The sequence below is a fragment of the Daucus carota genome, chromosome 4 (assembly GCF_001625215.2).
Source record: "Daucus carota subsp. sativus chromosome 4, DH1 v3.0, whole genome shotgun sequence".
Classification (NCBI taxonomy): Eukaryota; Viridiplantae; Streptophyta; class Magnoliopsida; order Apiales; family Apiaceae; genus Daucus; species Daucus carota.
This window is the reverse complement of record NC_030384.2, coordinates 15,077,880-15,094,906: the sequence shown is the minus strand read 5'-3', so window position 1 is coordinate 15,094,906 and position 17,027 is coordinate 15,077,880. Positions and strand designations below refer to the sequence as shown.

General features: G+C 33.3%; 1 protein-coding gene across 2 annotated transcripts; it reads left to right on the top strand.

Annotated features, from left to right (window-relative positions):
• Nucleotides 1-8,745: 8,745 nt before the first annotated feature.
• Nucleotides 8,746-14,103, top strand: LOC108192324 (nucleobase-ascorbate transporter 6). Of its 2 annotated transcripts, none has more exons than XM_064092651.1 (14): nt 8,746-8,957; nt 9,767-9,864; nt 9,961-10,134; nt 10,507-10,607; nt 10,847-10,922; nt 11,069-11,128; nt 11,241-11,425; nt 11,987-12,083; nt 12,352-12,438; nt 12,909-12,967; nt 13,076-13,167; nt 13,279-13,356; nt 13,442-13,602; nt 13,696-14,103. In XM_064092651.1, exons 1-14 carry the CDS (start codon nt 8,870-8,872, stop codon nt 13,912-13,914), a joined length of 1,575 nt encoding a protein of 524 aa, XP_063948721.1. In that variant the 5' UTR covers nt 8,746-8,869; the 3' UTR covers nt 13,915-14,103. The 2 variants fall into 2 exon arrangements, with proteins under 2 accessions (XP_063948721.1, XP_063948722.1); XM_064092652.1 differs by lacking the exon at nt 8,746-8,957 and adding an exon at nt 9,110-9,224.
• Nucleotides 14,104-17,027: the final 2,924 nt, after the last annotated feature.

Genomic DNA, 17,027 nt, shown 5'->3' with positions numbered 1-17,027 from the left:
GGACATACTAGCATAGGATTTTTGGCCCTTTCTTCATTTGTTTTTTTGCTCATCAGGGCTTCACACAGCAGAGGACTCTTGGGGCAGGTCAATAGCTAGAGTTAATTTTAGTTGGTTAGTGAAAAACTACTGCACTGTTGCCATCTTTTTAACTCTCAATCTAAACTAATAGTAGAATTATGAATAAAATGTATTTTGTGTAATTGCAGTCCAAACACCACTTTTGATCTTATTCTTCAAATAACTCACTTGTCACACTGTGTTACTGTCTATTTCTAGTTAACTTTGTTTACAATTATTTGAATGTGTGTGGATAAACATCTTTTTACCAACATCCTCATCTGGTTTACTTACATGAATCATAAAATATGTTTTCTATGCAAAGTTGGGATTTTAGTTAAAACTCATTTTAAAGTTTTCTACATTTTTTAAACTTTGTTTGCATCTCTCACTCTTCTCTCCACCAATAGTACGTTATCAACACTTTTTTTTTTCCTGGTTTAAATTTAAAAATAATTGATCAATATACAGATGATAAAGCACAGAAAATAACCTAATTAACTACTCCCTCCGTCCCTCTCGATTCTTAACATTGGGTGACAGTGGCGTGACGCGCACTTTAATGCTCATATAAAATATAGTTTTATAACTTTTGTTTAAAATATTTTTTTTTTCCCGAATAAAAATTTTGTGTTTAAATTTTTATTCATAAAAAGAAAATTTTAAAAAAAAAGTGATAGAACAATGTTTAATACGCACATTAAAGTGCGTGTCAAGCAGTAAAAAAATATTAAGAAATGAAAGGGACAGAGAGAGTAACATTAAAGTGCGTGTCAAGCTGTAAAAAAATATTAAGAAATGAAAGGGACAGAGAGAGTAATATCTATATTACATGTCCACAACAGTGAGTGTTACTAAAAACATCATTTTATTCACTGACCCTCGCATTACCAAAATGCGCACACATGATCGAGTAACTGACCCAATTAATTTCTTCCTTCTCTAATAATTCATCCATCTCCCTAGCACTCAACCATGTAGCTCAGTAAGGACCCAATAATTTATTCTCTCTCTAATAATTCATTCATCTCCCTCGCACTCATCCACGTGGCTCGTTCTCTGTACACTATATTATTTTATTTACAAACATACTATTTTTATTTTCCAGAATGCTAAATCTCACTTATCTACACAAGCAAATGTCGGATATTACATATATATACAAAGATAGGTTACTCATGAATGAAGCGTTTGTTGGTGTGGTTGCTTGCGATGATGACGTGTTGGTGGCTTGCTGACAGTCTCGTGCTAAGTTAATATTGCGAGGAAATTAATGACACGACATCTGTTGTATACATTACGTATGCATGTATGAGTCCGGCATTTCTCTAATGCATCAACTGACCAGACATTTGTACAACAAATTATTAAAAGAATGAAGGTACACACATGTTGGAGGATATTCGTGTGTGTGTGGTACTCACATCATCTGATGCGTAATCATGTTCTTAGAAAGGTAGTTACACGCATATATCGTATGCGTATTTGGGTATTTAGGGCATGCTTTTAGCCCGCAGTTATTTCAGGCACTCTCAGCTGGAAAATGGCTAAAAAAGGCCTTCACCCAATAAAGTATTATAAAATATTAAATTAAAGAGAAAATAAAGATAATTCAATTCGTGAAGGATGAAAATGTCTTTGTGATATTTGGGTGTGTGTTTAGTGTGTGTGTGTGTGTGTGTGTTTTGTGTGTGTGTGTAGATATATAATTACAGTATTATTCAATAAGGTATCTCGAGGATCATCAGAATACTTTAAATTAGTAACATACTATGTAGTTCAATATTATAAAATATCAGTCGTAAGTATAATCTCACATTAAAGTATACCGAACTTTTATCTAAAAGGTAATTAGTATCGTTTGCTTTTATTTAAAAGAGGTGTGTTATAAAGATGAATTTACTTTGGGAACAAAATTAAATATATTTATTTACATGTATACAAGTATTTGTCATATTGACTATCCCCGTCTTCTTGTTTGTTTCTAGATAGGTAAGTTCAAAATGAACTAGGTATTACATTCAGGAATATAGGAGAAGATCATGATATTGATCATGCCTCAAAGTTAAAAAATACAAATCGGGAATCAATAATTTTGTGAATATCCTAAGTAAGATTCGACAAGTCACAAACTTATTACATGTTGACGAGTCTGAATTACTTACCACATATTAGAGTTTTCATACTGTTCAAGTCTATTAGAAAGTCTTCATTATATAATTTATATGATGTTATTTTCATATTTAATTATATTTTGCACTGATTTGGATATTTATTTAATAGATTTTCAAGTTTTACCGTAAAGAATAAAGAATTCTAAATTGAGAAAGATTTGAAGAAAAATAGCTATTTTGGAGATAATTTCTATAAAAATTCGGATATATTGGGCTATAACAGATTTCTACACTGTTTAGGCCATATCTTGAGTTCTAGGTGTCGGATTTGGACGATCTTATAGCCCACATGAACCCCTTGGAATTATCTTTTATTTCAAAAGTGATTCAAGAAGTAAATTCAAACGAAAAAGCCTATAAACCGAGGTCCAAATATACAGTAGTATTGATTTTGAGATAAAATCCTACTCGATTTTGGAGTTCTATTTGTATATTAGTTAAAATATTATAAAACTTTTATTATTAAAGATACTATCATTATATACCATTAGATTAGGATTAGGTTTAGGTTTAGAGAGAAGAAAGAGAGAGAGAGAGAGAGACGAAAGAGAGACCATGACTTTTCTTGGTGTGACAACATTAAAAGTTGAAGGTTTTATTATCTAAATCTCTTCTCTTTTTTTGTTAGTTTAATTATGTCTTTCGTTTACCTTGTTTGTTATAGTTCTTTAGTTATTAGTGAGTAGTTGTCTTAGGCCTTAAGGAGAAGCCATGTTTCCACAATAATATTGGCATGACTTTATAGTGATTTGATTGATTATTGTAAATTCTGATTGATATGTTTTAATATTGATTTATGTAATCGGCCGATATCATGAATTAATTCTATGTGAATAGGAGGATGATTGAGAGAAATACTACTAGAGGTACACATTAAATTAGCAAAATTGAATTTGAGTGCAGGAGCATAATTGGATTTCTTAAAGTGTTAATGCTTAAGAGAGATTAACCTTACTCTAATTACATGATAAATCGAATTCCTAAAACTGATTATATGTGTAATCATGTTTCCAGAGTGTTGATGCTTAATAGAGATTAACATACTCTTATAATTACTTGATCATTGTAATTGTTTTAGCTTTGAAGCCAGTTATGTGTAAGCATGATGTACCTGATTCCCCTAGACCTTTTATATATTAATTTAGTGTCTTTTTAATTAGAATTAACTAGCCCTAAAACCCGTGCCCGGGTATTGTATCTAGTAACTCGATTTAAATATGTAAATTATTTTTTAAAATTTTTATGAAATTTAATGTGATCAATATAATTATATAAAAATTGATCATTCATGAATATTTTCTAAATAGTTAACCTATAATTTGTGTGCTACTTTCTAGATATATAAAAAAATACATCAATTTTACGAATTTTAAATGTTGGCTCGAACGGCTTGTTTACATATATATTGTATGATTTATTATTTTAAAATCCAAAAAATGATAAAACTTAATGCGTTTGAAAACACACATTCATTAGTTAAGAGAAAATAATGATAAATCGTGGAGATTAAATTATTAAAAAATTATTTAAACATCCATAATAATTTTGTGCAGCTCGTAATTGACGGTATAATACTTATATTTCGTTTGAAAGTAAGGTATGAATGGTTTTTATATATAATTTCACCTCTATTCCGATGAAAAGTTATATTAACGATGATAGAGTACTAAATCATCTTTTGAGCCGTCATATTCGTTCACAAATATTTTGATAAATTAATTTATATAAATATGATTATTTAAGACCACAATTTATAGCCCTATATTTTAAATTTATTTTTTAATTATTAATTATAAATAATTTAACCAATTATGTAAGTATGGACTTATGAAGAATTACTAATACAATAATGATCCTATAATCTTTACTTTCTGATACACATATAAGAGTAGCACATTAGATGCATCAGATCTGTCTACAAATATTTTTACTATAATATTATTCTAGCACTGATATGTAATAACCTTTTTTAATTCAATTTTAGCAATAAATTAATAAACAATCTAACAACTATATAAATATATTATAGTCTGATTAAAATTCATATTTACAGATATTTTTATAAAACCTAAATCATATTTTTTTAGAATTGTTTTTTGATTCTTAATCTGGTCACTTTTATGGTATCGAAATTGTTTCTAAACAGAAAAAATAGTCTGCACATCATATATAAAGATATATTATTGGACGATATATTTTATATTAATAAATACAAAAATAAAGTCGTTATTAAAAATGGACAAGAATTAAGTCTCTATAATAAACATCAAAAAATCTGTTATTTACATGATACATACATATTTTATAAATGATATTAAAATATTAATGACAAGTTGATATAATGCTACAGAAAAATGAAAGCTAGCAGTGTACTCACTATTCGATTCTATTAAAGAACAATTTTTTACAAATATTAAAAGTGAGGATAAGTTTCTCAATCAATTGAATAAAATGTGTCATAATTTCATTTGCTAAATTGGTCCCATGCGTTATTATTAATCCTTCCGTCCCATTTTATGTGACGTAATTTCTTTTTTAGGTAGTCCCAAATAGAATGAAACCATAATAGTAACTACTTACTATTTTTGAACACTACTTTTCAATATTACACTCACTACCTCTATATTTTATACTCTTTTTTTAGTAAATAAACACTATTACACCCACTACTTTCCTCCACTATCTCAAATCTATTATTAAATATTAAATGGAGGTACCATCACTTTACCTACTTTTCAACTACATTTACTATCTTTTTCTTAATCTCCGTGAAAGTCAAACCAGTTCACATAAAATCAGATGGAGGGAGTATATAAATGAATGTTATTAAGACATAAATGACAAGTTAAGGTGAGAGTTAATGAGTTTTAAATATAAGGATAAATAAGTCTTTTTATGAGATTAAAATGTCTCATGATTTTATTTGCTCAACATGATCCATGTTGGGCTATTATTAATATAATAGATAGATAGATTTAGTTGTATTAATTACTTAAAAATATATCTTATAATCATTTTGATTTGTACACAATTGTGTGTAATTGAATAACAATTGATAGAACCTGTTTTCTTGAGGATACAAACCATATTTTCCGGTCTACACTGTAATAGACACTATACACCTGCACTTAATTATAATTGCACACGTCAAGTTTTTGGCGCTGACATCGAGGAGGTAGCTCGTTTCCATTTGTTTTGGCGCTGACATTGATTGTCTTAGTTATTTTTACTTGTTTAGTTATTAGTGAGTAGTTGTTTCCGGGGCTTAAGGGGAAGCCATGTTTGCATTATAATATTAACATGATTTTCCCAGTGACCTGATTAATTGTGATTATTCTAACTAATATGTTTTAATATTAATTTATATAATCGGCTGATATTTTGAATTAATTCTAATTTCTATGCGAATAGGAGTATGATCAAGAGATATACTATTGGAGGCACACATACAATTAGTAGAACTGAATATGAGTGCGAGAGCATCATTGGATTTCTGAAGGCGTTAATGCTCGAGAAAGATTAACATTGCTATAATTGCCTGATTAATTGAAGTACTAAAATTAATTATACATGTATTCATGTTTCAAAAGTGTTGACGCTTGAGAGATAAAAGCATACTCTTGTTACTTAACCATTATAATTACTTTAGTTTTGAAGCCAGTTATTGTGTAAGCATGATGGGTCTGATTGACTTAGGTTCTAAATATATTATTTTGGCGTCTTTTTAATGAGTATTAATTTGGTTATATTAGTTAGTTAAAACATCTTATATATCATTTTGATATGGAAACAATTGACTGTAACCGAATAAGAATTTATAGAAACTGTCTCCTAGGATACGACCCTGCATTTGCCAGTCTACATTACAATAGACATCGTGCACTTGCGGTAGTTATATTTTAACACATCAGCATCCCTTCTTTTGAATCTGCATTGAATATTATTTTTTTATCATTTACTATATAATTGTCATTATGTTGATTTCAATGATCTAGTTCACTTGCCGAGCATTCAATTGCTCATTATCTATTTATAATTAATGAACGGTAAAGAGTGAATATGGCATGTATCCGAAGAAAGGCCCAGAAACGAGTGGCAACAAGAGCAAGAAAAGGCGTGACAGGCAAGTTAGGAGGAGGTTTAACTGGAGTATTCCCATGGCGAGGTTGAGTTGATTATCTTTGTAATATATGACTATGTATATCATATTGTAAATAATTTAAATAGAGTTGTAAGGAGACGACCGACCTTAGACTTTTGGACGAGAGTTTTTGTGTAAAGACATGTATGCCATAGATGGTGTGACAGCTTGGATCCACGGGAAGTGTGGATCTGAGGCATCACAAAAGGCATGATCATGGGATGTCAATTAAGTCGAAAATAGGTCGATTAGTATGGGGATGAAAGGCGCCCCCGAGGAAGGTCTTAATCGAGGACGCGTCCACGATTATGGTAGTTTGAGAATACCTAATTGAATGAAGAAATGATTTACATAAAGGATTGAAGGATGCAAGAGATCATTTTGTGTTAAGGGGGATGCCCTTGGGTGCAGATGAGATCTGATGTTAGTAGAGGAAGACCCTATTTTGTATTCTAGTGAGTCACCCTCATTGGGGAGTAGTGAAGGATGATGAGGGAAGACTTTGTTGAACAATCTGTGCAAAAAACCAACGATTCAATATATGTGTTTGTGTGTGCGCAACAGAACAATAAACGTAAGAAGACAAACAGATCGAAGGATATAAACAATAATCTGAGTCCAGTGCAAAACTGTCTCCTTAAAGCGTATTCGCCTCCTCACCGTATGTGTGGAACGAAGGCTTCCCAGGAAAAAACGGATCACGATGCAGCAAAACAGCACCTTCAGCGAGCAAGAACAGGCTGGAAACTATCAGCGACAGAAGACGAGAGAGAGGCTAGGGTTTTATGTGCGGCTGTGTGTGTTGATAGCCCTAATAACTCTATAATATTGTATTTATAGAGACGCTGGAAGGTTCTGTAAAACTTGTGCACTACTCTTCGTAATTAATTAAACGCGTTAATTAATTCACGCGGTTACAAATTAAATTCGTAATCAAAACGAATAAATTTAAACCAAGCAATTAATCCGAAATCAAATCACAATTAATTTCTGTCAATATAATTAAGCCTAGTGGAAAATAAAATCAGCAAAACTAGTCCGTAATTCTTCGGGCCCAGATTTTGCTGCATTCGTGACCGTAGGTCGCACACGCGAAAAAGCCCGAGGCTTGCGAAGCCACGAAATTTGCCTTGAAATCCCATGATTTGCACCCCCTGCGCGCACGTAGGTGGTGGAGCATAACACATTAAAGACAACTTAAACACCATATGGGTGTTCTACTATATAAAGCCATGGAAGGCCCATATTCTTTTAAATGTGAGATACAATTTCAAGCTTCATTTTCTACTTCTAAGAGACCAACTTTGGATACCTCTATCTCACTAATCTCTTAGTCACTTCGAGTGATTCAAAGTGCCTCGGAAAGATCTCTCGGAGGAGAACACAATCCAATGCTCACTCAAACAATGTGGCTCAAAATCAACACAACAGTGTGAGGCTTAAACCCACATTTTTCAACAGACTTTTCTCTGCGGGTTATCCCCATTAGGGAGCTCATATGACTTCTTGAGTACATCTTCTGGAAGGCCATACTCTGGGGTTTAGTGGGTTGTCCTTATCGGGGAGTAGGGACGCGCCTTTCATTTTGGAATCGGGATAATTCATTGCGTGGCGGTTATATCGAGTTTGGGAGAATCCGCGTCCGAATATGATTTAAAAAGCGCGGGTCGACCAACATGCTTCGAGATCATTGATTGATCTCATCATATCGGGCCCCTAAGGAAGGCAGGCATTTGAAGGGAAAATCGAATCATTGTAAGCTTTTTAGGCGAAAGGAACCACGTATGATTTGATCTCTTTTAAATAGGATAACGTAGGCACAATGTGGGCATTAATAATTTCGGTAACTACCTCAACTTTATTTACTCCCATGTTTCTACGTTAATTACTCCCTCCGTCTCCCTCATTTCTATACGTTACTTTTCGGCACGTTTTTTCACACTCATATAAAGTATAGTTCCATAATATATATTTTAAATTTTTTTCTCCGAATAAAAATTTGATATTTAAACTTTTATTCAAAAAAAATACAATTTTAAAAAAAATATATACAACTATGTTTTATAAGAGACTCAGAATGCGTGCAAACAGAGGGAGCATATTTCAACGCCAAGCCGGGGCGTTTTCGTGTAATCAACCTCTGTTGAATTTAAGTTTCACACTCTTTCTCACTTCAATAATTTTCTCTATACATTTTGCATAAAAATAATTGGCGGCACCGGTATTGGACTACCACTATTCATAGTAATAAATGTTGTTTGTTGTGAGTAACATATTTTTCATCAATTATGTCCCTGTTCATGTGGTTGGTCTACTAGTGATTGAGCATTTTGAGTGCTCAAAATAATAATAATTGCGGGTCTTATTCTCATTCTTATGAGATTTTGGATCTTGGGTTTTTATAGGTTTGTAACTTCTCATCTAGGAGTACTCTGCAGAGAGAGAGCTCAGCAACCTTAATTTCAGGAATGTAAATATATACACATACAGAAAGATGGCAGGTGGCGGAGAACCAGCTCCACACCCACCTAAAGACCAGCTTCCTAATGTTTCTTACTGTATCACCAGTCCTCCACCATGGCGTTAGTCTCTCTCTCCCTCCCTCCCTCCCTCCCTCCCTCCCTCCCTCTCCCTCTCTCTCTCTCTCTCTCTCTCTCTCTCTCTCTCTCTCCCTCCCTCCCTCCCTCCTTCCCTCCCTTTCCCTCTCCCTCCCTCTCCCTCTCTCTCTCTCTCTCTCTCTCTCTCTCTCTCTCTCTCTCTCCCTCTTCCCCTCTCTCTCTCAGTTTATGTGTGTTCTTTCCATAGTTCTGCCTGCCTGAGTGTGTTGTTTCTAACTAAAGTTATGTTGGGTAGTTCTGCTCTCAGATTCTTCTTAAATTCGTTGTTATAATTTTCCACTAGAAGCTCCTTTGTATGTCTTCTGTTGTAGAATATCCTCTGTACTTTCTGTCCATGATATATACTACTACAGTATTTTTGTAATTATGTGAACAGATTGGGAAGCTTACAGAATAACAAGGATTAAAATAAGTGAAAATGAGTTTTTAACCCAATTAATTTATTTGGTCCCATTAGGGGATAAGAAATATTTTTGTGAAGTTGGAATCTGCTCTCCTTCTTATCATGGATTATACTATTTAAATGGAAAATTCAGTTGTGACATGCCCTTCCCCAATTACTCACACGAACATGCCTGTAATGACTAATGAATCTCGAGAATTTGTTGCCAAAAGAATATGGGTATGCACTAATCACTTTGCTAAAATGCTAGTTATAACGCAATCCACTCTGTGTTGATTTTTAAAATGTAATTTGAATATAAAATTTATACGGGTCACCCTGTGAAATGGGTTTTTTCTGGTTGAATGATTTTTTGACTATTGTGATGAAGCGGAGGCTATACTTCTTGGATTCCAGCATTTTATAGTAATGCTTGCTACGACAGTTATAATTCCAAGTGCTCTTGTTCCACAAATGGGGGGAAGAAACGTAAGGAGAATTATGCATGAAACTCAGTTACTTCTTTTCAGGATCTTTATCTGGTGATCTATAATTTAACTAATATCAAAATTGTCATTCTTGCAGGAGGAGAAAGCCAAAGTTGTCCAAACATTACTTCTTGTAGCTGGGTTAAACACATTACTACAAACTACATTTGGGACAAGATTACCAGCTGTAATTGGAGGCTCGTACACCTTTGTTGCACCAACTATATCAATTATTCTGTCTGGTAGATGGAGTGACCAAGATCCAGTAGCGGTTGGTGAAACTTCTTTGTAGTTCTATTTTTTTCCCATTTTCTTGAGCTTGATTACCACATTGACGCCATACCTCATGATGTTATTTACTTGAGAAATGGATATTATTGATACTCTATTAATAACCAGACAGATAAAATAGTATAATAGTGTCATCATTTATTTTATCCTCGTTTAATTTCATACAATAATCTTTAGAAAGAAAAATGAAAACTTTTTTTTTTTTTTGGTTTATTGTTCCACAATACTTGGAATTTATTTCAAACTGTGTTGCTAAATTTGCAGAAAATTCATGTAAGAGATTCCATATAGAAAGATGCTAAATGTGATATATTTAAATATGATTAAATTTATTTTCTTTTTGCCTGCTCAGAGATTTAAGAAGATAATGCGGGCTGTCCAAGGTGCACTTATAATTGCCTCGACGATTCAAATAGTCCTGGGATTTAGTGGTCTTTGGCGTAATGTTACAAGGTGACTTGACTATCAGCACTTAAAAAAAAGCATCAAGTTCACCTATACTCTTGGTTAATGTACATCTATTTTAGACATGCAATGAATAATACATGACTGCCATAGAAGCTATCAGAACAATTACCATAACGTATTGTTTCAACATTGACTCTGTTGCAACTTTCCAATCTGATTTTCAAAATATGATTTCTGTTAATATTGTGACTTTTATCTAACTTCTCGTTATATATCCTGGCAAGGTTTTTGAGTCCACTGTCAGCTGTTCCCTTGGTTGCTCTTACTGGTTTTGGGCTGTATGAGTTTGGGTTCCCTGGTGTAAGTTATACATACATGTGTTTGTGTTAGTCACTACATTTTTGATGTATGATTGATTTCATTCTTATTAGACTGCTTGTGCACTTGTAAGCCCAACTGATTCTTCATATATTGTTTCTGCCTCTAAACTTTGAATGGTGAATCAGGTTGCCAAATGTGTTGAAATTGGATTGCCGGAGCTTATCATTTTAATTGTATTTTCTCAGGTGATATATGTATATAGATATATATATTGTATGCTATGCTTTTCTTGCTTTACATTTTCCTGGGACTGCTTTATAACTAATTCTACCCGTCTCCACTACTTCATATTTTCAGTATTTGCCTCATGTTATAAAACCGGGAAAACACATTTTTGATCGTTTTGCTGTTTTATTCTCAGTGGTGATTGTATGGATATATGCTCACCTACTTACCGTTGGTGGAGCCTATAATGGCACGTCACCAAGTACACAAACAAGCTGTCGTACTGATCGTGCTGGACTTATTGGTGGAGCTCCATGGTAAGAACATTTTTGTTTCACAATAGCAAGCATTTTATGAGGTATTATCTAACATTTTTAACAATAATCTATATGGTGTCTCTATCCGGGTCTTTGAAACTTCTATGCTGTGATTGAAGCAGCATCTTCTTATGAAGCCAATATAGTCTTTTCAATTAGAAAAAAATGTGTTGATTACGATTTCAATTTTGAATGTCTAAAAGTGCTTAATCATTCATTTTACCAAGTGTTTTTGCATTATCTTGGGGTTTATATTTTTCCTTGATTAAAGTAATGCTACCATTGTGGGGAAGGGAGAGAGGGGATTTTGGTGTTTTTTTTTTTGAGGGGGGGGGGGGGGGGGGGGGTGTCTAGTAATGCAGTAATGCTTAGACATTTTGTTCTTAAGTACAACTTTTTGGCTTATTTTTTTCTGTTTTGGTGCTTACATCTCATGGATCGTTTACATATATAGTAGAAAACTAAGCTTACTCAGGTTTATGCTGTTGACTGTTTTAAGTTAATCCTAAAAGTGCAGCAGTATGTTGGTCATGTATAAAGGACAGATCTCTGTATCTGCAGGATAAGTGTTCCCTATCCATTTCAGTGGGGATCCCCTTCATTTGATGCGGGTGAAGCTTTTGCCATGATGATGGCTACATTTGTTGCTCTTGTAGAGGTCTGTATCAGTTCTATTATTTTTTGAAAATCTACAATATTTCAAATGAAAATTTGTACACTTACAATTTTCATTAATTTATACTTGTTCTCGAGTTCTTATGTCTTTCTGTACTAAATTAAAAACACCGCAGACATGATATTCTTGGTTTGTTCATTGATGACAACATGAATCCCCACCACTCTAGCATTAACCCGAAAGTATATATTTACATCAAGTTTTCAATCCAATAATATTGACTTCAACATGCTTCTAATGGCATCTGCAGTCCACTGGTGGCTTTATTGCAGTAGCACGATATGCAAGTGCAACTCACTTGCCCCCTTCTATTCTTAGTCGTGGTGTCGGTTGGCAGGTAAACAGTCAAGTCTTCTATGAGATCGACCTTGTAATTTTAAATTTGACTAAATGTACTCATTGTATCATCTCCTTCCAGTATATATGTCCCAAGGTTTGCACGTATGCACCTGTAAATAGTGCAAAGTTGTACAGGTATACTTTAAACTAACCAAAATAAGTTATAACGTATTAGGCTCATAAGCTGCCAACACGTATTTTGTGTTACTTAAAAAAAAGTAAAGCTCATTAGGTCCATGTCACCTTTGTTGACAAACATGATAGTATATAACCCTGCTTCACTTCCTAGGTGTGCATGGTACATTTCTACCTCACAATACACATGCAAGTTAAAATAAAAAGTTGACTCAGATCTAGAAAAAGCATACTATTTGACCACTTAAAAAGGATCTTGAGATGGATTACACATAAATTCCAAGTTATTACCTGGTGATCATAGTACTGAATTAAGCTTTGTGATTTTATCAGGGAATTGGAATTCTGTTGTCAGGGATTTTTGGGACTGGTAATGGATCTTCAGTATCCATGTAAGCCGACGAATTAAAACTTGACAAAAGCTTCTATTTTTGTTTGAAAACCTCTATATCAACTATTGGCAAAATATATCTATTGGTCAATGTGTGGTCTCTCTGCAGTGAAAATGCTGGTCTTTTAGCATTAACTCAGGTGGGAAGTCGAAGAGTTGTACAGATCGCTGCTTGCTTTATGATCTTCTTTTCCATCCTGGGTAAGCCTCTCTGTTTAATAAGTTCAATTGCGTAGATACATAAAATCTGCTTTCTATGTGCACAGTGAACACTGTTTTAACTTGTCAAGTACACTTACAATGATCCCGCAGGAAAGTTTGGGGCAGTATTCGCTTCTATTCCGTCACCGATCTTTGCTGCATTGTATTGTCTTTTCTTTGCTTATGTTGGTATGTTTAGTACTAATGTCGCATACTATTCTTTTCCTAAAATCTTGAATTATTGATGAATAATCTGCCAAATCATGTTGCTCAGGTGGAGTGGGTTTGAGTTTCCTTCAATTCTGTAACCTGAACAGTTTCAGAACAAAATTCGTACTTGGATTCTCAATATTTTTGGGACTTTCAATCGCCCAATACTTCAACGAGTACACAGCAATAAAGGGCTATGGCCCTGTTAACACGACTGGGAGATGGGTAGAAACTAAAATGTCTTTACTATGATTTTTGAATTGCTGTTACTCAAGTGTATGAGTTACTGAACTACTTCTTTTCCTTTGAATTCGGCAGTTCAATGACATTGTAAACGTCCCATTTCAGTCTGAAGCTTTCGTTGCTGGCATCGTAGCATATTTCCTGGATAACACCTTACATAAAAAGGATAGTTCGATCAGAAAAGACAGAGGTAAACACTGGTGGGACAAGTTCCGGTCCTATAAGACTGATGTACGAAGTGAGGAATTCTATTCATTGCCCTTCAATCTCAACAAGTATTTCCCGTCTGTGTGATGCGCATTATAACTACTGAAATGATGCGCATTATAACTACTGATACGATGTTGCCACGTGGTTCCTGGAGTCATACTTATCTGATGCACACTTATTGTTCCTTAATAGCTTAAAATTGATGTATCTAAACATTGTAACTTAGTACGGATATTGATGCTATGTGATTAACAAATTTGTTTATTGATTTAATCTCTGTAAATTATGTAAGTAAAATAAATTATGAAGTTTTCTGTTCCAGAAGATTGCTTTAAGAACTACTCTGTTCTACCAGAATATTGTACCTGTTGTTTGCTTTTCATAGCTGAACCATTTTTCTAATTTTGACTAGTTTGTTTTTTACCATGGACGAAAAGATGAATTCGACAGGATACTCTTCAACCAGATTTTGTCGATAAAAAGTTGATTGTTGTTTTTTTTTTCTGTGTAAATAATATCAAAATTCACATCGATAATAGTCGATGTGAGGATAATAGTGATTTAATCTTTCGGAACAAGGCTTTAATTAAAATACAGTAAGTTATACAAAATGATTTTTCTAATAATTTTATATATTTGATTCATTTTGATTGTAATAATAATAAATGTCTTTATATATAAAAATTACACCAATGTAAAGTACACAAGAAAATTGTATGAAATATATATTTTCTCAATGCCTTGAATAGAATGCTATGTGAATGAATCACAAATTAGGTCGACAACGAAGAGAACATAATGAGTTGTGTAACGTCGGTCTCATTCGCGAACTCACAAACCAAAGATAAATGGTCGTGAGTATAAAATAAATGCTTTTCATATAACGTAAAAAAATGTAGTATAAGTTAAAAACAAGTTAAAATATATAAGTACTTAAAGTGTATGGAAAAACACTAAAAGCCATGAAACAGAATTTAGTATTCTCACATTTTTATAAGTATTTCTTCACTTTATATACAAACGGTACGAATAAGTGCTTCTAACTTATAAATTCAGAAGGCGACCTTAAAAGCCCGGGCCAAACATCCCTATAGTTATTATTTTTCCCATTATTATTTTTTTTTTGCCAAATAAATATAAGAGATTTCATTAATCAGAATAAAACCATGCTGAAACAACCCCAAACTGGCTATACAAGTAGGTTAAAAAACTGATTAATTTGTTTCCAAACTGTTTAACAAATAGAATTCTAAAAATTCTTGAATCTAAGAATGAAATCAAAGACATCCTAATCAATCCGAATTGCAACGACATCCCTGAAAACAGTAGTATCACAATTGACCTTAACACATAAAAACCATTGATAACCCAGTGTTCAGAAATCCCAATTCTATAAACTGAGGTCGACGAAACTGCACCTCATCTATCTACGTGCTAAATATCAGCTATATTGTCGTAAATGGAGTACTCTGAAAAATGAACAATATTCAATTATCACACTTTTTTTTAACTAAGGTGCTAATCTATTAATAAAAAGTTATACGACATCTAATTCCAATGATCGATTCGAACAAACTATAAATTGCAATTGCATGTTCTCATAAAGTGATAGTTAAATGATATTTTAAAGATAATATATATGCAAATACAAGTAAATGTTTCATGCATTCTCGTTGAATTATTGGTATCCTTTTCATCATGCTCTAATATAGCTATCGTTTGAGCTATCGACCACAACTATGATTCCATACAAACTTTCATCAACCCTGCTTACAATTAAGAAGCGACAAACAAAACTCTTAACAAGTAGAGAAAACAACCTGAAAATCCAAGTCAAAGTCAAAATAAAAGTAAACTGAAAACAAACGAAAATAAAAAAAAAACTTAGATCTAATTGTCGAAATCACAAGATGGACGATTAGCTCTAGTATCCGATAAACTCCGCTTAAATCGAATAAAAAAAATAAACCGAAAGCTCCGATGATGCAGATCTGAGAAAATAAACCAAAGGAGATAAATCCTTCCTCAAAGAGGAAGATTATTGAAAGAAACAAATCAAAACAAATAAAAGAGTTTGTGATTTTTCATCGATAAAAAACAATGGAAGCCCTCATATGAACAACTGCTTCAAAAATGGAGAGAACTTTAGGGTTTTGGTCATGTTACTATACCATCGATTTACATGTTTTATCCTTAGGAGATACTCCGTCTGTTTGTGTTATTTTTCGACACGCATTTTAAGGCTTCTATAAAGTATACTTACATTATAATTTTTTTTTCAAAAAAAAACCGTTTAAACTTTTATTAAAAAAATAAATTAAAAATACGTTATAGAACTAGAGTCTCAAAATGCGTACAAACAATGCACGTAAGCTTACTGACGGGACGGAGGAGTACAAAGCAAACCACTTGAGCCCTAACTGTTGTTTGTTCTGCATTTCTACCGCACACATGAAGAACTCCGTTTTACCCTTTTTTTCATCTTTTAAACTTGAGTATGTGTTGAGGCACAGTGCACGCATGCAAGACGCAAACACTCGCGTTTCATACTTTCATTAGGTGCATGACTGCATGGAACAACTAACCAGACTAATCATTTACTTGCTGCATCTACTTTCTAGTAGTAATATTACCAGACACAAACGAGTCAAGTTTGTAGCATCTAGTGGGTCGACTAATTAATTTGTTCTTTTCAGTTGTTTCAAACTTAACAATATCCTTTCTGCCATAAACTAATCATCCCAGTAGTCTGAGAGAGATACACGGTCAAATTAAATGATAAACGGCCACACGGGCACTTACACATTTTTCTTAAAAATACTTCTAATCATGATTTATATAATTTTGTGTGGGTAATTATTGCTATGAATAAGCGCGTACCTCTTCTGACTATCACTAGTGAATCAGAATATTAAACTCACCACAATTATCAAGGTGAGGAAGGTTTCGCGACTGACCACGCGGTTTTACTTAGGGGTAGAATGATCCCGACCATATCGGGTATCCCTCTGCTCAAGTATTGGATCATATTATTTTTCGTTTGTCCAAATTTAAGTCCGAGATCATATTATTAGGATATAAAACGATCCTGAGTATTTGAAGTCCGGATTTGAATTGAATATGATCCGCTATCGTATTTTCTATTTTTTAACCGGATAGTTTATGATCCGTCGAATATCAGCCCGATTCACTAACAT

Bases quoted from the DNA above. Each gene is read 5' to 3' on its own strand.
- LOC108192324 (XM_064092651.1), top strand. From the start codon at position 8,870: ATGGCAGGTGGCGGAGAACCAGCTCCACACCCACCTAAAGACCAGCTT. The intron at 8,958-9,766 runs GTTAGTCTCTCT...ATTGTGATGAAG, and splicing joins CACCAGTCCTCCACCATGGC to CGGAGGCTATACTTCTTGGA. The intron at 9,865-9,960 runs GTAAGGAGAATT...TCATTCTTGCAG, and splicing joins CACAAATGGGGGGAAGAAAC to GAGGAGAAAGCCAAAGTTGT.